The 25,235-nt window shown below is 43.3% G+C and overlaps 2 protein-coding genes across 2 annotated transcripts in view; one reads left to right on the plus strand and one right to left on the minus strand.

Annotated features, from left to right (window-relative positions):
- Positions 1-10,081, plus strand: part of ITIH2 (inter-alpha-trypsin inhibitor heavy chain 2) — a 34,342-nt gene extending 24,261 nt beyond the window's left edge. Inside the window, exons 15-21 of the mRNA XM_084781054.1 lie at positions 950-1,119; positions 3,252-3,389; positions 6,013-6,126; positions 6,688-6,886; positions 7,618-7,790; positions 8,282-8,393; positions 9,785-10,081. Of these exons, the coding sequence (XP_084637180.1) occupies positions 950-1,119; positions 3,252-3,389; positions 6,013-6,126; positions 6,688-6,886; positions 7,618-7,790; positions 8,282-8,393; positions 9,785-9,932 (1,054 nt within the window). The 3' untranslated portion in view covers positions 9,933-10,081. The remainder of the gene's footprint in view (positions 1-949; positions 1,120-3,251; positions 3,390-6,012; positions 6,127-6,687; positions 6,887-7,617; positions 7,791-8,281; positions 8,394-9,784) is intronic.
- A 1,412-nt stretch (positions 10,082-11,493) lies between these two features.
- On the minus strand, positions 11,494-25,181 carry KIN (Kin17 DNA and RNA binding protein). The gene is made up of 5 exons (XM_084781055.1): positions 24,968-25,181; positions 20,767-20,861; positions 14,142-14,185; positions 13,934-14,056; positions 11,494-12,478 (listed from the first exon to the last, which is right to left on the minus strand). The coding sequence occupies exons 1-5, from the start codon at positions 25,079-25,081 to the stop codon at positions 11,676-11,678; spliced, it is 1,179 nt and encodes a 392-aa protein (XP_084637181.1). The 5' UTR covers positions 25,082-25,181; the 3' UTR covers positions 11,494-11,675.
- Positions 25,182-25,235: the final 54 nt, after the last annotated feature.

Genomic DNA, 25,235 nt, shown 5'->3' on the forward strand with positions numbered 1-25,235 from the left:
AGGAAGATGGGCCAAGGTCACTGAACTAGGTTACAAGAATTGTAACCTCCATATAACTGGACTCACAGGGGAAATCCCTGATGTCAATAAGATTATATATTTTTAAAAACTACACAGGGCTATAAGCTGTGGTTTTGAAGTAAGAAATAAATATCTCTGCCCCTTGGACAGAAGTACATTTGCTATACCTAAAGGCATAGAGAAGTTGCTCTGAAAGTTGAATATTGATTTTTAAAGCTTTGTAGAAAGATCAGTGGCTGCTACAATTCCAGGTAATGGATAGAGCACAGAGCATTTTAGGGCACAGGAACTGTTCCATATGACTCTGCAATGATAGGTCTGTCATGTCCATTTCTGTACAAGTAAACCCCAGTGTAAACTTCTAGTCCCTATGTCAATGCATGTTCATTTTCTGTCACACTTGTACCTCTCAGGTACAAGAGGTCTGTAATCCCGGAGGCTGCGCATGGGTGGGGTACATGGAGAATCCTCTCAGTACCTTTTACTCAAGTTCACCATGAACCTAAAACTGCTCTGGAAAAAAAAAGTCTTTAAAAACAATCTCTTGAGGGACCAGTGAGATGGCTCAGTAGCTAAAGGTGCCTGTGCTTGGGCTTATCCACCTGAGTTTGTTCCTGGGGTCCTACATGGTGGCAGGAGAGAAGCAACTCCCACATGCTGTTCTCTGACTTTCACACAGGCACTATGGCACATGTGCGTGCATGCGCACGCATGTACACACACACAAAACAAATAAATGTGATTTAAAAACATTCCCTTGAGAGCAGATATTAAGGTCCATGAAACCTGTTATTTCTCTTTCCCTCTTGGCTTAGGCATCCTCAACTGTGCGCAGGTCTTGGTTGAATATCAGTGGGGGAGTGGGCTTAGGGTATGAGTTCACCCTTGTGTGTAGTGATAGTTTTCAATATCTGTCCCCCAAATGCAGAAGTCTGGCTCCTACAGCTGCCATCAAAAGGAAAATCACAAAAACAATCCTGCAGATGTCTCTAGAACATCATATTGTGACTCCACTCACTGCCATGGTGATTGAGAATGATGCTGGGGACGAACGCATGCTGGCTGACTCCCCACCGCAGGACCACTCCTGCTGCTCAGGTCAGTGCTTTGGGCACTCATGGGGCAACAATATGGACTGGCCTTCTTGTCTCGTGTTGAAGTCCCAACGCATCTGCTCCCATCTCCGATCCACCTCTTGTTCCCAGCTTGTGCCCGTAATTGCTCAAGCTTGCTCCTTCATTTGGTTTGGCACATTATGAACACCTGAAATCCCAGCATTCCCAAGGACAAAGCAGGAGGATATGACATCCCAGGCTATGATGTGCTGCTGCTGCCTAGTGAATTCATGACTAGCCTAGGCTACATAACAAGACCCTGTCTCAAAATAAAGGAGAGCCTGGAGAGATGGCCCAATAGTTAATAGCACTTCACACATTTCCTAAGGACCAAGGTTTGATTGCCACATGATGCCTCACAACCATCTCTATCTCCAGTGTTCCAGAGGATCTGATACCTTCTACTGGCTTCTGTGGGCACCAGACATGCATGTGGACAGACATACATGCAAGCAAACACTCATACATGTAAAGAAAAAATAATTTAAAAAAGAGCAAAACAAGGCCAAGTAGTGGTGGCACATGCCTTTAATCCCAGCACTCAGGTGTCAGAGGGAGGTGGATCTCTGTAAGTTCAAGGTCAGCCTGGTCTACAAAGTGAGTCCAGGACAGCCAAGGCTACATAGAGAAACTCTGTCTTGAAAAACCAAAAAAAAAAAAAAAAAAAAAAAAAAAAAAGCAAAAAAAAAAAACTTTAATGATTTATCAGTTGGCAATGTCCTTCTACGATACTGTTTTTTAAGATTTCTTTTTATTATGTGTCTGGGTGAGTGCACTATGTTATTTTAGCTGGTGCATTGGTTCCTGGGGACTCCTAGTGGGGACACAGGGGAACTGCATGTATTTGTTAGGAAATTAGGCAAGGAAAATGGCTGAGACAGTCTTCCAAGCATAAGGACCTGATCTCAATACCCAGCACACGCCTAAAAGTCAGGGAGTGGTGGCACCCATTTGTAATCTCAGCACCAGGGAGGTGGAGGCAAAGGAATCCTTGGGGCTTAGTGGCTAGACAAGCCAGCCTAAAATCACCAGTCCCCAGGTCCCAGGACACTTCTCAAATCATAAAGTGGACAGCTCCTAAGAACCAACACTCAAGGTTGGTTAACCCCTGATCTCCCCGCATATGTGCACCCACATGCACATATACATATACACAGCCACACCTTCCATACCTGCATTTCACACACACACACACACACACACACACACACACACACACACACACTTCTTACTAAGAGTACATATGAAAACTGTGGCCTAGAAACAGCCTTGAATATCATCCTTGTGGTCTATGTCCCATGGGAAGTCTCTTTATTTATAGCTAAGGCTGAGATGGATTCAATTAGATTCTCTCCCTCTGCCGTCCCCTGGTGCACAGTCTTGAGAGTGGGTGTCATACTTTACAATGAGCTTCTGAGGTTTTAATGTTGTTCAAGTAGGTTCAGTGGTAACAGCTCTCTACGTAGCCAAGGACGGCCTGGAATTCCTGGTCCTCCTGCCTCTACTTCCTGAGTGCGAGGGATTGTAGGCATGTGTCACTATGCCCAGCAGAGCAGACCGATTTAAAGTCCTAGATACTAAAAGAATTGCATCGCAGGCTCCTGCAGTGTGATGCTAGAAGGGAGAGAGGAGGAAGACTCTGACTAAGAAGAGGAGCTGTCGGTTGAAGCCCAGTAGCAGAGTGCCTACTTTGCACAGTCAAAACTCTGACTTCCATACCTAGAACTGCACTTTTTTTTTTTAAGATGGGGAAAAGAAAAACCTTAGCTGAGAACCTTTGGTTGGCAAAGAGGATGCAAAAAGCAGATTCTCTAAGTTGAATACAATTACTTTTTTTTCTTTTTCTTCTTTTTTCTTTCTTTTTTTTTTTTTTTTTGTTTTTTTGTTTGGTTTGGTTTGGTTTGGTTTTTTGACACAGGGTTTCTCTGTGTAGCCTTGGCTGTCCTGGACTCACTTTGTAGACCAGGCTGGCCTCGAACTCACAGAGATCTGCCTGCCTCTGCCTCCGCCTCCCCTAGTACTGGGATTAAAGGCGTGCGCCACCACCGCCCAGCTGAATACAATTTCTATGGAAGGGAAACATGGTAACTAATGGATGTGAGTTCGCCTACACAGGAGCGCTGTATTATGGCACCAAGGTTGCCTCGGGTTCCATCCCATCGTGGGCCAGCCCATCCCCGACACCAGTGATGGCCATGCTTGCAGTAGGAGCGAAGCCACTGGAGTCCACTCCGCCTCCACATTTGAGTCAAGGTAAAAAGCATTTCTCCCTTCTCCACCCATCAGAAACCCTGCGTGAACATCCATAAACCAATAAAATCGCCATTTTGAGAAGCTAGGTGACTTGCAGATATTGCCTCCTTCTGTGGAGAGATAACAGGTTCGTGCGTTAGCCTACTGCAGCCGCCATAACAAAGTAGCCGAGACTAGAGCACTTCCGGTGCCTCTTCCTATTAGGGCACTGATCTTAGCGTCAGGCCTCATGTTTGACCTAATTAATGGAAACCTAATGACCTCCGAAGGGCTCCATGTCCAGATGCCATCATATTTTGATGAGTAGGGCTCAGGATATGAGTTTGCATGGGAACAAACGCTCATGCAGCACTGTTTCCAACTGTGTGGGTGAGCCTTCTGGAACAGAAGATGCTCTTCTCAGGGAAATGTCCTGGTGGGGCATGGCTTCATTGTTCATGGACAGCCTCCATTGGCTAAGCACTTAGTAGTTGCTCAGTAAGTGGTTGTGATCCTTGAATAGGAGCTATCAATTTTCTTTAAATCCAAATGCGTCATCATCTTTTGCAGAACAGCACGTGGCGGGGGTAGGGGTAGGGGGTGGTGCAGATAGTAGATGTGATCACCTGAAAGCAATAACATGTTTCTTGGTGTTTGGTCATCGACACCCCATTGAGCACTGCTCAACCTCTTTGACACATTCCCTCTCAACATGTGAGACAAAGGCGCCACCTGGAGGACATAGGAGTAAATGCAGCTCCTCCGTGTGCCCCACCCCCAATCCCCTAGGAAGGTCCCACTAGCCAGCAGTATATGGATCGACGGAAATGGAAGCCGTGTGGAAAGCTAGTTCCTGTTGTAAATATAAGTGCAGATCTCTAGGTTCTCTTGAATGGACTCTCATATTCAAACAGACAAAAACAAACAAACAACTTCAGATGGACCAGAGAGGTGGCGCCAAGGGTAATGGTGTTTCCTAACCAAGCCTAGTACTCCGAGTTTGATCCTGGAACCTGCAAGGTTCCACACACACACACAAATAAGTGAACACATTTTTTTAAAAAGAAGAAAATAATCTTCAGACCTGACAGTTTAAGACTGTTGAGCCAGCATGGTGGCATAGGCTACCAATGCCAAGCTGAGGTGAGCTAGCCAAGGAAACCGTGTATCAACAAATAATTTAAAGTAAAACTAAATAAAATGATTTTTAAAATTGACTCCAGACTATCCAAGCACTCAAGATGAAGGCAGGTGAACTGTTTGAGGCCAGCATGGACACATAACAATACCACATTTCACAGAAGAAAAAAATGAAGGTGTCACTCTGTGGGAGATCACATGCCTAGTGTGTGCAAAGTCCTAGGTTTTATATCACAGTACAGCTGAGAGAGGAGAGACAGAGAGACAGAGACAGACAGACAGACAGGAGAGAGAGAGAAAGAGAGAGAGAGAGGGAGGGAGGGAGGGAGAGAGAAGGGCGCTTTGGCTGTACACTAATTTCTCTGCTCTCAGTTATCCCGCCTGTAATATGAGGCAATGGCTGTAGGGTTGCTAGGAAGCAGATTCTCATAGCTAGACATTCAACAAATTCTAACTAGTGTTTGGTCTATAAATCTTAGCATTTCAGGAATGTATAAAGTTTCCATAGAGATCTTCAACCTACTTCCAACCCTATCAAAAGTTAAAGCTACACTGACTAGCTTAAGGCTGAGTTCCATCTCCTTTGCTGAGAAACACATCAATTCAACGTGACAGTGTAGGGTGAATACTGTTTACTGACCTAACTGATGGAATTTTAGTAAAGTAGGATGGCAGAACTAACCATTGTCTCTCATAAAACAATTTTATTCAAGCAAACTGTCTTAATGTTTGTTCTAGTGCTGTAAGGAGACACCATGACCATGACCATGGCAATTCTTGTAAAAAAAAAAAAAAAGGCATTTAACTAGGGGCTGGCTGGCTTATAGCTTCATAGATTTAGTCCCTTATCATCACGACAGGGAGCATGGCAGCACTCAAGCAGACATGGTGCTGCAGAGGAGCTGAGAGTTCCACCTCCAGATCTGCAGGCAGCAAGAAGAGAGAAGCCACTGGCTCTGGCTTGGGCTTTTGAAACCTCAGAGCCTATCCTCTATGCCACACTTACTCCAGCAAGGCCACACCTAATCCTTTCAAAGACCACGTCTTCTACTCCAACAAGGCCACACCTGATCCTTTTCAAGTGGTGCAACTCCCTAGTGACTGAGCATTCAAATATATGAACCTGGGGGCTGGGTGATCTTATTCAAACCACCACAAGTTGATGTGTTTATATAGAAGGACACATTTACCATAATTATTTTTCAAAGGAGCCATTGTTTCCCACTTTAACAATGTCCCCTGGTGCCCAGCTTTGACAGTAATCAACGAACCAAGTATTTGTTAACTACCTAGAATGACCTATGTGGTTTGAGGAATTAAAGAAAATAACAGGAGCTGATGCTAATGCGTTCCTGTGATCCTACCTTCTGGAGGCTGAGACAAGAGCCCAAGTTCAAAACCAACCTGGGTTACAAAGGTAGATCCTGCTTCAAAAAACCCAACAATGACAAACAGCATCTTCCTTTTTATAATTTTGTTTTTGTTTTCCTTGTATGTTTTCTAGTGGAAAACGACCCTCACTTCATCATTTACCTGCCAAAAAGCCAAAAGAAGATTTGTTTCAATATTGACTCAGAACCTGGAAAAATCTTTAGCCTGGTATCTGACCCAGAATCAGGTAACATAAAAATAGGCTTAATATGCATTTACTAGTTGCATGATTTCCATGCTTTCTTGGAGTGACCAGGGATTCCTTTCTTTCCTCACCTCACTAGATAGTCTACAGTCTTAAAATTTTTATAACTAATGAGAAATTGAATTACATATATTACTAAGCACCTTGAGCAATTATAACTTAAAATATATATTCTAAGCATGAGCTAGCTGATGTTATTTTGACTTAATTTAATGGGGGCTGGAGAGAAAGCTCAGAGGTTAAGAGCTCACTAGCTGCTCTTCCAAAGGTCCTGAGTTCAATTCTCAGCAACCACATGGTGGCTCACAACCATCTATAGTGAGATCTGGTGCCCTCTTCTGGCTTGCAGGTATACATGCAGGCAGAACACTATACTTAATAAATAAATATTACAAAAATAAAATGTTAACGGTAAGATGAGATTTTATAAAGAAAAAATGTTCTACTATAAAAAGTTATTTTGCAAAGTTGTCAAATTTTATAAATACAAACTGTGGTACCCATAGATGGGGCACAGGAGAGAAAGCATGTTTTCCTTTACAGGGATTTTAGTCAATGGGCAGCTTATTGGTTCCAAAAAAGCAGAGAATGGAAAACTAAGCACCTACTTTGGAAAGCTGGGATTTTATTTCCAAAAAGAAGACATGAAAATGGAAGTCAGCACGGAGAGCATCACCCTGAGCTACGGGTCTTCTACATCTCGATTGTCCTGGTCTGACACTGCTCATCTTGGAAAAGAGAGGCAAGTATTAGTCCACCTTGATTCCCATCTGCCCTTGGGACATGGCTGCAGAAGTAAGCCTAACTCAACATCAGCAACGAGCATGCAGTCATCATTTTAACTGACAGGAAGCTGAGGTTCAGGGAAGCTGCCTCATCGGCTATGCTGCCCCTGGTACCAGGAATTGTTTTCAAAGCTCAGTGTGTCTCGCTGACAAGCCTCAGTGCATGGCATACAGTAGTGAATGCTCAATACGGGTAAGCAAATCCATCGAGTGAAATCTATAGCTGACTACATCGGAGAATATGCGCCAAGCAGTATGACTGCAGTTTATGCAAGAGCATCTTGTTTTAGAGCAAAGTGTTTTAGACACTGCAATATCCCATGGCCCTGACATGGGGAAGCTCTCCCTGGAGGAATGGAGAGTTTGTGTTCGAGCTGAGAATCACTTGCTTTAAAAAAAAAAATGTCTGTTCTGGGACTGGCAAGATGGCTCAGTGTGTAAAGGCACTTGCTGCTGAGACTGATTTCCTAAGTTCAGTCTCAGGACCCACATAGTAGAGGGAGAGGACCAAGCCCTGCAAATTGTCCTTTTCTGACCTCTGCTAGTATGCATGCATATACAAATGGGCATATACATATACATACACACATACATACATAGAGAGAGAGACATACAGACAGAAAGGAGAGAAAATAAAAAAATGTTCTGGAATCATCTAGAAACTAGTTCTATGTTGACTTTCACATAGGATGCTTATCTCCGTGAAGAAAGAAAAATCTGTGACTCTCACCCTGGATAAAGAACTGTTGTTTTCCGTGCTGCTGCACCGTGTGTGGAAGAAGCATCCAGTCAATGTGGACTTCCTGGGGATCTACGCTCCCCCTACAGACAAGTTCTCACCCAGTGCACATGGACTGCTAGGTAAGGCGTTTCAACCATCAACATGTGGTGACTTGGATAACTGTGGTTAGAAGTCAGGAAGGTGGCAGGTAAGGCTACAAGAGCATAGGGCCCAGCATGGCAGGGTGAGTGGGGAATGGCGTGGCCAAGACCATCTGCCCAGTGACACTAGTGCAGCAAGTTAAAACAGGTTAAGATTTATGCTAGGACTTTTTTCTGTGGCCGAAGAGAGGTGACTTGGATTAGGGGGCTTGGGACAAGTATACTCAAGAACATGCAATTATTTTAAGCATGTGACAATTGAAAACACCTCATTCCTCTGGTCTGCGCTACACTCTCCAATGCCTACCTTGCCTGCTGCCATCAGAAGGGCACTAATTTACCATGGTCTAGTAGACCAGCATCTAGAATCCCCCAATAAAGAGATTCTAGAAGGAAGACAAAAACGCCACTTGATCCCAATGACAGGCCTCGGATTCCATGAGATCCATGTCTGTGCTTTGTATCATTAGGACAGTTCATGCATGAGCCAGATGTCCAGATCTTCAATGAGAGACCAGGAAAAGAGCCGGGAAAGCCAGAGGCAAGCATGGAAGTGAAAGGACATAAGTTGAACGTCACCAGGTAGGCCTTGGATGCATAAGAAAAGCCACTTGAAAACGCTGTCAAAGTGTACAAGTCATTGACAATAGACACATAAACACCATTAGCCAAAGGGCACTTCAGGATAGCCCAGGTTAAATGCAAATAATGACCATGTGTATGTGCGCCCAATTCCGGAGAAGGCATGCATATTTTTATGTAACGTAGTCTTGAGTATGGATGTATTGAATGTACTTTGAGTTAGCTTTTCTTACATGTGTCATGATTCATTGCTAAGTGGGAATTTAGCATTCGGGGTAGATATTATAAATCTTTGAGTTTCAGTCCCTTCCTTCTTATTCACGTGTCTTCCTCATGCTTAATTTGATATCACGTGGAAGCATTTTTGTTTTTTTGATATTTCAGAAAGCAGTTAATTTTCCTTATTGGAAACAACAGTCCAGAAACGCCATCATTTTCCAGATGATTCTAATGTAACTTTACAGTGATAATTAAATCACAAACTTATATATGATGCATGCCACCACAAAATAGACAGAACACTAAATGATGGCTTGACTCTTAAGTATGCACCCACGTGGTGGTATTGGCTTGCCAGACAGAAACCAATGTGTTATTACAAGACATCAGTAAGCATGCAGAAATGATGATCGCCACTTAGCAACTGTCTTAGTCATAGGCAGTTTCATAACAGACCATCTTTTCTAGGACAAAAGGCAACCATTGAGCCTTTTCACCTATTGCTAGCCCCATGCAACGCCTTTGATGACTAAATCAAACTGAATGACCCCACTCCAATCTTTTAAGGCTCACTGGTGGCAGTGTGGCATATGCATTTTTTTTTTTCGAGACAGGGTTTCTCTGTGTAGCCTTGGCTGTCCTGGAAACCAGCTGGCCTCGAACTCACAGCAATCCGCCTGCCTCTGCCTCCCAAGTGCTGGGATTAAAGGCGTGCACCACCACGCCAGGCTCATATGCATTCTAAAAATATTCTCCTTCATTCATCAAGGGGAAGACTTGAATTTGCTCATAAACCACTGGCATCACTCTTACAGATAACATCTCCCACAAATTGAGAGGGTGCCTCAGAGTCATCAGGTAGCACACTTAGCCTACGGTGCTGTTTCATCTTCTCACTACCCATTTGCTACTGTTACCTTGCTGGAAGAATCTAAACAGGCCAACTTCTAGGAGGACTGTCTTAACTGTCTGAGGACACACTGGGCTCTCCCTGTTCTCCTAGCATCAAACCCCCAACACTGACACTTCTTTTAAACTTGGGGGGCAGGGAAGGGGCAGAGGGCGGGTAGAAATAGTAGTGAGAAAGGCACAGCGAACAAGGGAAGGGCTGTCCTGTTCTCGGCTGTGCCTTGGGTCCTTTCCCCTAACCACACACCCCATTTTCCTTTCAGAGGCTTACAGAAGGACTACAGGACCAACATAGTGTTCGGAACAGACGTCCCCTGCTGGTTCGTGCACAACAGCGGGAAAGGGTTCATCGACGGGCACTACAAGGATTACTTTGTGCCTCAGCTCTACAGCTTTCTCAAACGGCCTTAAAGGCTTCTGGTCTTGGAAATTGTATGTGTACATTTTCTCCCCCGACACTTTTTGCAGCTATTCTTCCGTTTCAGCAACTCAAAACAAAGCCAGATACTATCGAGGCCTAAAAGGCCTGCTAACCCAAGAAAATAAACATTTGCAAAGAAGTCTCAGGTGATGTGTGTTGATCAAGGCGATACCCAGGACGTGGCTGATGGGTGCAGCTGCCACTGAGGCCAAGCCCAGGAGCAGTTTACTGTGAAAACCCATCTACAGTTCAGTGTTTGTCACCTCAGCGTTGAGGATTACGCATTTGCCATTATTATATAAGAGGGTTATTTAGGAGACTTTGGGTGAACACAGCCATGGACAGGGAACATTGCTTCTTCAGCTGCTTTATAACACAGATGCTTTACACACCGTTTTAAATGAATAATCAACCTTGGGTTGGCTCAGCATTTTCTGCTTTTGAAGAAGGGGTCCAAGTTCAGTTCTCAGAACTCACGTATCATTTCACCAACATCTGTAACTGCAGAAGATACATACATACATACATACGTACATACATATATTACATGATTGTGTGGTTCTCAAGCATGAACATTGTAAATAATATCATGACCCAATGGTAATGAAAAATAAAAGAGTGTATGTTCTCACAACCTACGGGCCACCAAGTAGGCACCCCTAGATCTAATGTGTGTTCTAGGACAGTTCTTTCTTCAATATAGCCAAGGAAACCAAAGGTTGGACACACAAGCGACGGAAGAACTTCTTTTAATTTATGTTTATGAATGTTTGCCTGCACAGATGTCTGTACACCATACCATTTATTGTCTGTGTATGGGTGTTGGGCTTGCAATGGCTATCTGTACAGCATGTCATGCAGTGCTCATGAAGGCTGGAAGAGAGCAGTTACAGATAGCTGTGAGCCACCATGTTGGTGCTGGGAATTGAACATGGATTCTAGGGAAGAGCAGTCAGTGCTCTTAACGGCTGAGCCATCTCAACAGACTCTAAAGGGTTTCTTAATAGCAAAAAAGAAGTGACTCCACTGATTCACCAGAATCAACGGCAAGCTTGCCTAACAAGAAACAGATGTTAATATGCTTTAAGAATGAGGGTCTCTCTGTGTAGCCTTGGCTGTCCTGGACTCACTTTGTAGACCAGGCTAGCCTCGAGCTCATAACCAGCCTCTGCCTCCCCAGTGCTGGGATTAAAGGTGTGAGCTACCACGACCAGCTGCCCAGCTAAGAATGTGCTATTTTTTCCAAATTGTCTTACATTTAACACTTTATAAAAGTATTCTTTTTTCTAATTTATTTGTGTTTTGTGTACATTGGTGCTTTGCCTGCATGCATATCTGTGTGAGGTTATTGGATCCCCTAGAACATGAGTTGCAGACAGTTATGAGCTACATGTGGGTGCTGGGAATTTAACCCAAGTCCTCTGGAAGAGCAGCCTGTGCTCTTAACCTCTGAGCCGTCTCGCCAACCCCTACAATAGTATTCTTTTAATGATGGTAAAAATCTACCAAGGGAATATTATGAAGGAAAAAGAAACAAAGATAAAATGAGTCTTGACACTTAAAAACCACTAGATTTTATTATAAAATTTACCCCAACAACTATCCAGTAGTATTTAAATAGATCAATCTTTTATACAAAACAGATCCCCTAACACAGTAGAGTTACACAGTGCCTTGGCTAACATCAATTTGATGCTTTATGATTTCAATATGTTTTTAACAAATTTTCAAACTCAAGCAAGTTTAGATATGTCTTCATATTGAATACCTTCAACTCTGCGTCCTTTCAAAGGTCCAGTTTCAATGACTATGGTGGCTGAAAAGGTCTTCTCATTGATGGACTCTAGGGTGCCTTCATTTCCTCTGTAGCCGCCATTCAAAACAAGAACTCTCTTCCCTGGTGCTGGAATGACTGTCTCTAGGTGAGTCTGGTCCAGCTTCAGCCTGTCTCCAGAGTCAATCGTCTTTACCACAGCTGTGTACCTGTCAACTACTTCCTTAACAACACCCTTTTTCTTGTGATATTTCTCTCCAAGTTTCTTCGTTATAATTTTCACAATGATTCCGGGCTGTAACCAGGAGTCTGTTCGCGCAGATCTTTTCTTTTCCTCTTCAATCTCCATGATTTCATCCAGCGCGGACTTCTTTTTCTTCTTTGCAGACTGAGCTGAGCCCTGTGAAGATTCTTTTCGCTTCACTGATGCTGCGCTCCCCAATGCCTGCAGTGCATTTGGTCCCAAAGAGCTTGACTTGGATGTTGTTGCTCCTGCTGAGCTACCTGCTCCTTTATTCAGATTGAACGTAACTTTCTCTTCATCATTTTCTCGGCTTAATTCTGTAAAGACAGGTGTCTCCTGCTCTTTCCCCTCTAGACCTCTCCTCACCTGTTCCTCAATGAATTTGGCAGTTTTTTCTTCATCATCAAGATCTTGCTTCTTTTTTTTCTCTAATTCCAGTTGCCGGCGAATAGTCTCTGGGTCTCTGTCTATGTACTGAATATACCAGCCTTTAGGTGTTTCATCCACTTTACACAAGCCTTAAAATCAAACAAACAAAAAATAAATAATAAAAACAAACAAAAGCACAGCATGACTTTGCATACAGATCCAAAGTAAACCACAAACATAAGGTATTTCATCTCTGCACATTTACTCATTCAGGAACTACAATCAAGCACCATCAAACACAAGCCTGAAACACAGGGAGCCTTCACATCCGTGCTTCTATAGGTACACTGAGGTAACAGCTGAACAAGAGACACACGAGCAAGGACTTTAAGAACAAATGTTCAACTACACCAAAGTCCTTACTTTCTGATAAATAGTAAATGATCTGCTAGCTTACAATAAAGTAACACACCAAATAAGAAAAATATTGACACCTGTCTTCCTAAATTTATCATCATGTGAAGATTAAAAATGAGGGCCGGGCGTGGCAGCGCACACCTTTAATCCCAGCACTCGGGAGGCAAAGGCAGGGGGATCGCTGTGAGTTCGAGGCCAGCCTGGTCTACAAAGGGAGTCCAGGGCAGCCAAGGCTACACAGAGAGACCCTGTCTCAAAAACCAAAAACAAAACAAAACAAAAGATTAAAAATGAGAAAAGAAAAAAGTAAATTTGAGTAATTACCTCAAGATAGAATATGAGACATTCCCCCCTAAAGAAGGACTACAAAGCTGAGTGGTGGCGGTTCATGCTATAAACCTAACACTTAGGAGGAGCAAGAGGACGTCCATGGGATGCATGCTGAGCTCTAGAGTAGCCTGGAGTGCAGTGGGAGCCTCTGTCTCAATGTCTCAACAAAGGAAGGAAGGAAGGGAGGGAGGAAGGGAGGGAGGGAGGGAGGGAGGGAGGGAGGAAGGTGGGTGGGTGAATATAGAGAGAAGGAAAAGAAAGAATGGAAAAGACTATTAACGTTTTAAAATAAATTTGTATTACTTTTATTTGTGTATGTGGCACACATGTGTATGTGGTGCACATGTGTATGTGTGTGGTGCACACACATGTGGAGGTCAGAAATTTTCAGGCATCTGTTCTCTCCTTACACCATGTGTGTCCTAAGAATCAATGTCAGTTCATCAAACTGCTAATAACTCTTAAGCTAAAGGCAAATATTACGGTTTGGATATGAACCATCTCCCAGAACTCATGTGTTAAGCCATTGTGCAGTGAGTGACTGGAGGCTCCGACATCATTGAATTCATCCACTGATGGACTCACAGTGGCCACTGAGCTCCAAAGCCTGTCAGGCCAACAACGCCCAGGCAGCAGAGGCAAGAGCATCATAAGTTCCAGTACAGCCTGGGCTATGTAAGCCTCAAAGAATAAACAAAGACAGCATATAATAAACTTTTAACCGTGGACTAGTATGTGCCCCTCCTGGTTTTCTAATTGCCCATAGATCGACTTTTCTATAAAATCAGACAAGCTCTGAACATGGCTTCTCCCCTAGAATAACGCCACGGAACACTTGTTCCCCTGTCCTCTCTTACCCTCTCTGCCCAGCCACTTGGTGAAGTCGGTGAGTGTTTCCCACTGAGTGGCGTTCATGTGGATGTGCTCTCGGTGGCTGATGTACTCATTGTAGACAATGTTGTTGTGGACTCTCTTAGTGCCTAAAAACAAAACAGGACACTGCTGAGCCTGAAGAAATGCACGCAATAATGAAATTGTTACTTCCATAATATTTGAGATAGCTACCAAAGCGTCTCCTCAGAAGTTCCAGAAAGTCATTTCGGAATTCCCTAGTGAAGAAAGAAAGAAAAATGTTAAGGTACTTGCTATAAATATAAAGCTGCAGCTTCCTGAAGTTTAAGCAATCATAAACTTTAGTGACCAAATGCCTCATCAACCACCTATATAACCGTGTGCCATAAACCTTTAAAGTGAACAACAACAACAAAAAGAACTGCAAAGATTAGCTTTCAAAGTAAAGTGTAAGTCAGTCTGGAGTTGAAATGTTTGGCCTTAATAACGCAGCCATGGTAGAAACTGGCACATGTCTTTAGAAGGGGTTCATCACAAGGTCTTTGTACTAATGACTACGGCATAAAAATACCACACTATCCTGGTGAGCAAAAAACTCGTCTTCACTTTCAAGCAGTCCAAATAAAGTCAACTAAAAAAAGACATGTAAGAAAATATCATGAACAGATTTGAGGGCATTGCTGGAGGTGATTTTACTTGGGTTTTTTTGTTTGTTTGTTTGTTTGTTTGTTTTGTTTTGTTTTGAGACGGGTTCTCTGTGTAGCCTTGGCTGTCCTGGACTTCCTTTGTAGACCAGGCTGGCCTGGAACTCACAGAGATTGCCTGCCTCTGCCTCCCGAGTGCTGGGATTACAGGCGTGCGCCACCATGCCCAACACCAAAAGTGATTTTAATATAGACAGTGAAATATAATTCAAAGTTCAAAAGAGTCGTCAGGCACAGTGGTGCACACCTTTAATCCCTGCACTAGGGAGGCAGAGGCATGCAGATCTCTGTGACCAAGCCCAGGACAGCCAGGATTACAAGAGAAACCCTTTTTCCAAAAAACAAAAACAACAACAACAACAAACCTGACCCTAGTTAACAGAGCCATAAACACAGGTGCGTTTGAGAAAGACACTTACCCTACTTAGGCTGAGATTTGGGAGATAATAAGGATGAGTAGAGGCAGAACTGCATGAGGGGAGACAAGATCTGGTCAAATGTTTGAATCATCTGGAATGTCACGCTATATAGATCTAGTTTTCAGCAGGCACTAGAAAAGCATATTTAGATGTAGGTTTGAAAATTAATAAACTAAAATGTGTAATTTGAAAGACAATCATGGAAATTTATACTGCCCTAAAGGAAAATGGAGGGGCTGTAGAGATGGTTCAATAAGGGCAGCAGCTGTTTCCTGTGAGGATCCAGCTTTGATTCCCAGCAGCCATGCGGCTACTCACAACTGCCTTTGACTGTAGTCCCAGGGGATTCAACACCTTCTAATCTCCATCTAGGCTAAACACTCATGCACATAAAATAAGAAAAATTTTAAAGAAAAATAAAACTATAAAATTTTCAAGAAAACAAGACAGAAATGGAAATTATGATGTTAAGAAAAATAAGCCACACCAGGTCCATGCCGATAATCCCAGCACTTGAGTAGGCAGAGGCAGGCAGGTCTCTGTGAGTTTTAGGCCAGCCTGGTCTACACAGAGAAATCTTGTCTCCAAAAACTAAAATTCAAAACCTAAAACAATTTTTAAAAAAAGTAAGCCAGGTCATAAATACAAATATGGTTTCTCTCATATGTGAAACCTAGATTTAAACTTTGTGGTTATGTGCATGAAAATATGTACATGAGTCTGTGTGTATAATGAGTGTGTTATGTGTGTAATGAGTGTATGTGTAATGAGTGTGTGTATGTGTACATGTGTGTATGTGTGTGCATGTGCATGTGTAATGAAACCAGAAGAGGACCATGAGAGAGGATGACGAGATCTTAAGGAAGAGGAAAAAGTAGACACTAGAATACATGTGACAGGAAAACAGAAGAACAGAATACTTTATGGGGGGAAGAGAGGAAACAAGTAGCAGAGTGACTGGGAGGGAGGGGATGCCAATAGGGAAATGGTGAATTATGGGGCAGTACAATAACACATCTGAGAATGTCACAATGAGACTCATTACTTGCATGTTAATGTAAAATTTTTTTAATCTATACACTAATAGGAAAAAGATGGAAGAGAGAAAAGGAGAGGGGGGAGGGGGAAGGAAGGGAGAAAATCACGGTGGGCAGCAGAGAACAGTAATCCTTAAGTTATGCTCCCCAAGCCAGCAGCACACCATCGCTAGGGAACGTCAAGGAAATGTAACACTCTAAGCTAACCCTGAACAGGCGATTGTTTGTAGAACATCAGTGAGGAATCATATGAGTGATTCAAGTGAGAAATGCTGAGAACCATTACTATGACAAAGAATGGAAAGGACCTAAGTTTAAAGGGCACCACACAGAACAGACAGGAGGGATTCCCAGGGGCTGGGGCTCCACTGGCTGACCAGGAGGCTGGTGGGGAGCACGCTGAGTCCAACTTCAGAAATGCTGACTTTAAGGCTGGAGAGACTGCTCACTGGTTTAGAGTACTTGCTGCCTTTGCAGAGGATCCAGGTTCAAGTCCCAGCTCACAACCATCCTAATTCCAACTGCAGGGGATCTATTGCCCTTTGCTGGCCTCCATGGGCACCAGTCATGCGCTTGGCACATACATACATGGAGGCAAAACATTCATACTTATAAAATTAATTTTTTTTTTCGAGTCAGGGCTGCTCTGTGTGTATCCCTGGCTGTCCTGGACTCACTCTGTAGATCAGGTTGGTCTCGAACTCATTGGGATCCACCTGCCTCTGCCTCACGAGTGCTGAAATTAAAGGTGTGCACTACCATGCCAGGCATAAAATTAAAATTTTAAAAATAAAAATAAAGAAATTCTGACCCTGAACATGCTTTCAGAGAAGCAGAGTTGTCAAAGAAAAAAAATCATCTGTCATTTGGGATGATTGTTAGAAAGGAAGATCAAGATTTAGCAGGGAAAAGATTTAGGAGACACCTGACCATAAAGGTAACAGTTAAAAGGATGTGACTTAAGGTGACATGTGACTCAAAGTGACTGTGGGATGGCACAAAAAGATCAGAGAATCATCCTGAAGAACTTCCAATATTAGAGGAGCTAAGAGGAGGGAGACATAAGAAGGCCTCGAGAGGACACAGAGGAAAGTATGCCAGGAAAGAGTTACAAGCACTGCCAGGTGCACGCTTTTAATCCCAGCACTCGGGAGGCAGAGGAAGGTGGATCCCTGTGAGTTCGAGGCCAGCCTGGTCTACAATGTGAGTCCATGGCAATCACTGGAAAACTAAGGTTAGCTTTATCTAGACTGCCCCATGGAGCAGTAATACTTGGTGGTTGTTTTAAGTCACAGCCTTCACTATCATCTTGCTAATATTCTGTGACAGAATGTGGGTTACAGATGAACTGCTGCCCCTGTGCCCCACAGCTGGTGGGAGCAAAGCATCATGTAGCTGAGCTGCAAAATGAATTATTTTTCTCATGGGACATAAAAGACCAAAAGACACACATACTACAAGTATTCTTTTTTTTTTTATTTTTTATTTTTTTATTTTTTTTTATTTTTTTTTACACATTTTTATTGAAAATTAAAAATAATTCCTATTACATCTCATTTTCTATCCCATCCCATGCATCCTCCCATTCCTCCCTCCCTCCCACTTTCACCCCAATCCTCCTTCCCTATGACTGTGGCTGTGGGGGACCTCCTCCCCCTGAATATGGTGCTAGGGTATCAAGTCTTTTCTTGGTAGTCCTCTATCCTTCTTCCGAGTGCCATTGGGCCTCCCCCACAAAGGGACTTGGCCAAATATGGGGCACCAGAGATCCTGTGAAAGTCAGTCCCCAGTCTCCACTTAGCTGTGGAGAATGTTCTGTCCCTTGGCTAGATCTGGGTAGGGGTTTGATGATGACTGCCCGTTTTGTCCATGGTTGGTGCCTTAGATCAAGCAGAATCCCCGGGCTCAGATCTAGCCATCATAATGTTCTTCTTGTAGGTTTCTAGGACCCTCTGGGTCCCCCTACTTGCCTATCCTCTATATTTTCCTCATCTAGAGTCTCAATAGGATGTCCTCACCTCTATCCCCGTTTCCTGGTAGGTGCAGACTTTCATGGGACCTGTCCCTTGGGCTAGTGTCCGGTAATAAGTGAGTATATACCATTTGACTCTTTCTGCTTCTGGGTTAGCTCACTCATTATGATCATTTCTAGTTCAATCCATTTGTCCACAAATTTTGGAAAATCCTTGTTTTTAATAGCTGAGTAATATTCCATCGTGTATATGTACCAGTTTCTTTATCCATTCTTCTACTGAGGGGCACTTAGGCTGTTTCCATGTTCTGGCGATTATGAATAAGGCTGCTATGAACATGGTTGAGCAAATTTTCTTGTTGTGTGCTGGAGCATCTTCTGGGTATACTCCTAGGAGTGGAATAGCTGGGTCTTGAGGAAGCCCTATTCCCAGTTTTCTGAGATAGCACCAGATAGATTTCCAAAGTGGCTGTACTAGTTTGCATTCCCACCAGCAATGAAGGAGTGTTCCTCTCTCTCCACATCCTCGCCAGCATGTGTTGTCACTTGAATGTTTGATTTTAGCCATTCTGATGGGTGTAAGATGGAATCTCAGAGTTGTTTTCATTTGCATTTCTCTGATGACTAGAGATGTTGAGCATTTCTTTAAGTGTTTTTCAGCCATTTGATATTCCTCTGTTGAGAATTCTCTATTTAATTCTGAGCCCCATTTCTCAATTGGGTTATTTGGTTTGGTGGCATTTAATTTCTTGAGTTCTTTATAAAGTTTGGATATTAGACCTTACTACAAGTATTCTTAACTGGGCATTTAGCAGACATGTTCTCAAAATTTTAAGAGCTGTGTTACTAAAAACAAAAACAAAACAAACAAAGAAAGCCAACAACAACAACAACAACAACAACAACAACAAACCAGGCAATGTGCTGCCAATGAGAAGATGACAAGATTGGAGCTTCTGCGATCTGATTAGAATATTGCTGGTGGACCTGCCACTGCTAGCTCAATGCATCTCTCAGCCCAACAGCTGTCCTGACAACATCTGTGCTGCAGTTAATGATTACAATCAGATGACACTGTACAATAAATGGTCACTATTTGAAAGGAAGGTGTTCGTAACTCAGTCAATTGATTATTTCCAAAAGACTAACATGCAATACAAGACCATGCATACTGGGCGTGGTGGCACACGCTTGTAATCCCAGCACTCAGGGAGGCAGAAGCAGGCAGATCTGTAAATTCATGGCCAACCTGGTCTACAAAGTGAGTCTGGGATAGCCAAGGCTACAAAGAAAAAAACCTAAAAAACAAAAAACAAAAAACCTACACATGTGTACAAGATCCACCTAAAAGGCAGACCAGTGGACTTGAGAGAACATACATGTGCACTGTCCTGGGTTCAGAGTCTGTATTATAACTATTCCAAGAAACGCGCCACACCATCTCAGCGTAGCACCAGAGAGCAATGTAACTTCTTTGGCAAGGTCATGAGACCGCCTTCCCCTTCTAAAACACCATCTATGCTAAGGCTGAATTTCATGTATATTCCTCAATCAAAACAACTTTTCATAGTAGACCAAATGTGGAAGGGAAGATGAGACTTCAGATGCCTTTTAAGTGAGATACTGAAAAGATTTGCAAAAAATTTAAATATATGTTTTTGTATTTGGAAAATACAGTATGATGCTTTAGTTTGGTTTTTCTATTAAAAATCTCAGCCAGGTATGGTGGAACACAGCTGTAATACCAGTATTTGTGAGGCTGAGGCAAGAGCATTGTGTGTTCAAGACTACCCTTGGCTACATACCAATACCTAAATTAAAGGGGGTGGGGGAAGACCTGCTTGTAATCCCAGCACTTAGGGAGGCAGAGGCAGGTGGATCTCTAGACTAAAGCTAGCCTGGTCTACAACCACAACAGCCAAGGCTACACAGAAAAACCCTGTCTCAAAAAACCAACCAACCAACCAAACAAACAAACAAACAAAAAGCTACCCGTGTGCATGTGCAGGCACACATCACTCTCTGTATGGGCGGAAGCCTGAGGTCAACTCTGAGCGTCTTTCTTGATTGATCTCCACTTTATTTATTGAGGCAGGGTCTCTTACTGAACCTAGAATTCACTAATTGGTATTTTTACATGGGCTAATAAAAAATATTTGTAATTTTTTTTTCAGATTTAATTTTGAATGTTGATACATATACCCCATAGAAACAATAGCCTTTGGAAGATTTAATCATATGTATATCAGGTTCTCAGAAAAGATCAAGAAGCTTGAAGAAAAAAAAAGTCTAGTATTGCTAATAATTAACAGAAAATCGTTATCAGTACTAGGTCTGCACTCTTTAAAAATATTAGCTCACTAAATCTTCCAGTCCTTCACAGGAGCCCAAGAGTTTGGTGAGAGTGCCACTTCAGACCCATTGTACCCATGAGAAGATTAAAGCACAGAAAAACTCAGGAAGCTCACCCCAAGGTCCCTCCAAAAGCCCTACAACAGGGGGATAGAAGTGAAAGGAAGGAAAGACAGTTCTAAGACACACTTTGGTAACAACGTCATCCTGTGATTAATTTCAAAAGAAGATAAAGCCAGAGCATGGGAAGACTACAGCCATCTCCACCCACGAGGGACATGAAATATTAAGCACTTCTCTTCCATGGCCAACTGAGTAGCATTTAAGAGGTAAGGATGTCTTTGAGTTACTTACTCTGAAAAATAATCCATAAACTGCTGAGGATTTTCTGAAGCCAGCAACAGTTGTCTTTGATGAGACTCCGACATACAGTGACACTTAAAGCCATTCTAAAAAAAAAAAAAAAAGATGTAAGGAAAAGTAGTTAGTTAAATTCTCACCTACAGCATCACAACACTTCCCACGTAGTAGTTAATTAAGCCCTGCAAATGGATGCTTTAATGATGAATTTCTTTTTAATTTTTAAAATTACACATGTACATATGCCTGTGTACCACCGTGGGGGGAGATGACAGTGTTGGGTCCACTGGAACTGAAGCTGTAGACAGTGGTTCTGAGAATAGAATCTGCGTCCTTTGGACAAGAAGCCGGTGTTCTTAGCTGATGAGCTATTTCTCCAGTCCAATAAATTACTTTTATAAAATCAAATCACTTGCTACAACCATCCTCTAGTGTGAGCCTAAGTGTGTGCTCATGCGTGCGTGTGTGTATGTGTGTGTAGGTCAGAGATCGGGTCTCTCATGGCACCTGGAGCTCACAGGTTCAGGAGAATTAGCTGGCAAGCAAGCTCCAGGGATCCTCCTGCCTCTGTCTCCGTTAATCAGTTTTACACAGGTGCTGGTGGGCAAATGCAAGTCCTTACACTTGTGTGGGAAATACTGTACTGAGACCTCTCTGCAGCTCCATCTCTCATTTTACTTCCCATAGAGCCGAGTCTTGCAACTTTGCCAATCACAGAGCAATCAAGGTCAAGAGACTAAAAGTGGCGCTGACAAAAGGACATTTATAGTGCTGCCAGAGACTTCCCAAGGGGGATTGAACCCATTCTGCGTTTCCACTACAGACACTCTTTTCACTGTTTTCTTTTACTTTAGCTTCTTAGCTAACACACACCAATGCCTATTACTGCCTGTCACTTAAACTTTGCTAAATACTTATCAGCTGTACTTTCAAAGATTGCTTAAAAAAAAAAGCACGTGAGATATAGTTCAGTGGTTAGGAGAACAAGACGCGCTTGTACAGGACCTAAATGCAATTCCCAGTGCCTACATTGGGGTGTTCACTACCACCTGTAACTCTAACCACAGGGGATCCAGCACCTCTTCTAACACACGCACACGCATGCGTGCACACTTAGAAAAAACATATATGAGCTTGGTGTGGTGGAAAACGCCTTCAATCCAGCACTCAGAGGCAGAGGCAGGCAGAGCTCTGTGAGTTCAAAGCCAGCCTTGTCTACAAAGTGAGTTCCAGGACAGCCAGAGCTCTGTTAAAAAGAGAAAACCTGTCTAGAAAAAACCAAAAACAAGAACAACAACAAAATGTGTCTTGGTGTATTTCTTCTACCTATGCTTGAACCTGAAATTTCAGTAGTACATACGTAGTAGAAATGAAAAATGTACCCTATATATTCAAATTCTGTTTCTCTCTCTCTCTCTCTCTCTCTCTCTCTCTCTCTCTCTCTCTCTCTCTCTCTCTCTCTCTCTCTCTCAGCCTCCATGGGCATGCTCTGTGTGCACACACAGACACACAGGCATACACACCATTAAAAACAACCAGCCTTCCCTGGCTCAGCCTCTTCTTCCTGGCACTGACTCACTGGAGGGCTAATGACACTTAGTTGTGCTGTTGCTCCCACATTATGCTGAATTACTTCTTTCTCAAAATGTAATTCTGTCAGTTTAGGTTCAGGTTAAGCACTTCAGGAAAGAACACTTCGTTCGTGGTCCATGTGTCTTACTCTGCATCATGTAAAGCTGTCCCCAGAGTCTCACAGTGTGTGTAAAGATGCATGAACAACCGTGAGCGCCTGCTGCAAAGTAATGTTAGAAAGGACTAGACCCTGGGGGGTAAGAAGGGGATTAGCAAAAAGGGAAAGGGAAGATATGGAAAAGTAAAAATAGTTTAAAATATTTTTTAAATCATAAAGTAATGAGGTGGGCATGGAGGTACATGCCTTTAACCTCAGCGCCTGGGAGGCAGAGCTGGGCGCATCTCTATGAGTTCAGGGTCAGCCAAGACTACATAATGAGACCTGTCCTCAAAGGGGAGGGAAGGAGAGGACTTGTTCTCCCTTTAAGAGTACAAGGACTAACCACTAGTGTCTGAAGTCATGCCTGTTTTGTTTACCTTACCAACTACCACTTTTTTGACAGGGTTTCCCTGGGTTAGCACATGCTCACCTGGAACCTGTCATCTTTCATCTCTGCCTGGTACCTATTTAATTAGCTTCAGATGTTATTCTGAAATTAAGTTCTCACGAGAAGAGGACAGGTGACTAGTTCTGCTAGTCACAGTTTCCTTGCAAGGGTCTCTTGATTCACTGCCTTCCCTGCCTCACAGGTGGTTACGGGGAGGAAGGCCCGGATTCTTACGTGTTCCCTGTTCTGTTCTTATCGTGCAATATGGGAAAGCAGAGGAGGAAGGCAAGGGCCATGATATGCCTTCCACCCCCACCCCCCAATCCGTTCCTTTGGGTTTCTAGAATTTAAAAAACATATTTTAATTTATGGAAAGCAATACTGGTTTTTGATACATTTCTTTTGAAATTAAAATGAAATAACTTTTTTTTTTTTAGGTTTTTCGAGACAGGGTTTCTTTGTATAACAGTCCTGGCTGACCTAGACTCCCTTTGTAGACCAGGCTGGCCTTGAACTCACAGAGATCCGCCTGCCTCTGCCCTGGCCCCAAAATAACCATTTTGGTTCAGTAGTACACAAATAGGTGCATGGATAACTAAAAGAAATGACTTTAAGAGCTTGGATGTGGTGCACACCTCTTTAATCCCAGCACTCAGGAGGCAGAGGCAGGCGGATCTCAGTGAGTTCAAGGCCAGCCTGGTCTACCGAGTGAGTTCTAGGCCAGCCAGGGATACACAGAGAAACGTTGTCTTGAAAAACAAACAACAGCAAAAAGACTGAGTTTTGAAATCTGGCCAGTGGCAGTGGGACTGAACAGAGTCTGGCCCGAGCTATTAATAAGGTAGCATAAGGACCAGTAGGATGGCTTGGTAGGTGACAGTGCTTGCTGCCAAATGTGACAACCTGATTTCAATCCCCAGGACCCTCCTGCTGGAAGGAAATAACTACAAGTTTCCCTTTGGTCTCCATATGTGTGTGAGATCTGTATGTCGTCTAGTGGCATCAGTACACATTTGGTGCATGTGTGTATGCATGCATGTATAAACACACACACACACACACACACATCAAAATAAGGTAACATAAATCTAGATGCACGGCATATCGGTGGTAGAGCATTTGGCAGGTATGTGTAAGACCCTGGGTTGAATCTGTAGCATTGCTTAATAAACAAGGCCCCAGTCACCACCACCACCACCACCAAGAGACTACTGAGAAAGTATAAACATGAAGTGCAATGGTGTATGGCTTTCATACCAGCACTTGGAGGCAGAGGGAGGTGGATCTCCTTTGAGACCTGCCTGGTCTATCTACATGGTGAGTTTCAGCCAAAGCTACATACTGAGACACTGTCCAGTGTGTATCGGATGATGTAAAGGAATCTTTATTAGGTCTGTTGTGTTGGTGGCATTTTGACATATACTGAAGTGATAACATAGATTAGCTTGTTGTATTGATCGCGTATTTAAGTTTTCAGGGGTGAAGTATAGTGACATTTATGTATTTACTATAAAATATTTCAGACAAAAAGCAAATATGGAAAGACAGTTAAGTTCTAGGTGCTTGTGGACTGCAAACTTGTACCTCCTGAAATCCGTACTCAAACTCTACCTCTAAGATGGCAGTAGCAAGTGGGGGTTTTAGGAGGTAATTACGGTTAAGTCATGGGGAGACCTTTGCCTCAAAAACAAAAACAAACACCTCAGCGACAACCTTACAGGTAGACACAATTATTACCTTCACTTTACCAATACGAGGAACTTTATTTGCCTAAGCTACATCACTATTAAGTGGCGCAACTGGAATTCCTAATTTTGACCCACTCCAAGGAAGTCCATATGTAAACCTCAGTGCTCTATGGCGTCTGGCCATTGTAAGTGACACTAAGTGTTTGTCTGGGGCCATTTTTTTGTGTAGTTGTAGGGCGGCACGAAGGGTAGCGAGAAAACAGACCTCTGGCGCCCCGCTGGGGAAGACTGCGCGGAAAAGCGTTCCATGGCGAGACGCCGAGCCAGGGTAGGATACCGAGGTCGCCGTCGGGACCCTCGGGGTCGCGACCTCCCCGAGCCACTTACCTCGTCGCGACATTGCTTTTGGCACATCTGGCAGTACCAGCGAAGCTTCTGGAGCCCTTTGGACTTAATTCTATTCGCGATGGCCTTGGGGCTCAGAAAATCCGACTTGCCCATGATGACCAAGGAGCGACACAGCTTCGAAGCAGTCGGAAGCGGAACTGGATCGGCTCGGGCACAGGCGGGACCAAAACTGACGGCAGAAAATGGAGGTGGGGCTGGGGGGCGGTAGGAGGGCAGGGCAGAGTTCTCGCGGCTTCAGAGCTCACGA

Source organism: Acomys minous (assembly GCF_964271855.1).
Source record: "Acomys minous genome assembly, chromosome: 5".
Taxonomy (NCBI): Eukaryota; Metazoa; Chordata; class Mammalia; order Rodentia; family Muridae; genus Acomys; species Acomys minous.

Excerpts from the sequence above, each read along its gene's own strand:
- KIN (XM_084781055.1), bottom strand. The coding sequence starts at position 25,081 with ATGGGCAAGTCGGATTTTCTGAGCCCCAAGGCCATCGCGAATAGAATT. Across the intron at positions 20,862-24,967 it reads AAAAGCAATGTCGCGACGAG|AATGGCTTTAAGTGTCACTG; the intron begins GTAAGTGGCTCG and ends TTTTTTTTTTAG. Across the intron at positions 14,057-14,141 it reads ACTTCTGAGGAGACGCTTTG|GCACTAAGAGAGTCCACAAC; the intron begins GTAGCTATCTCA and ends TTTTGTTTTTAG.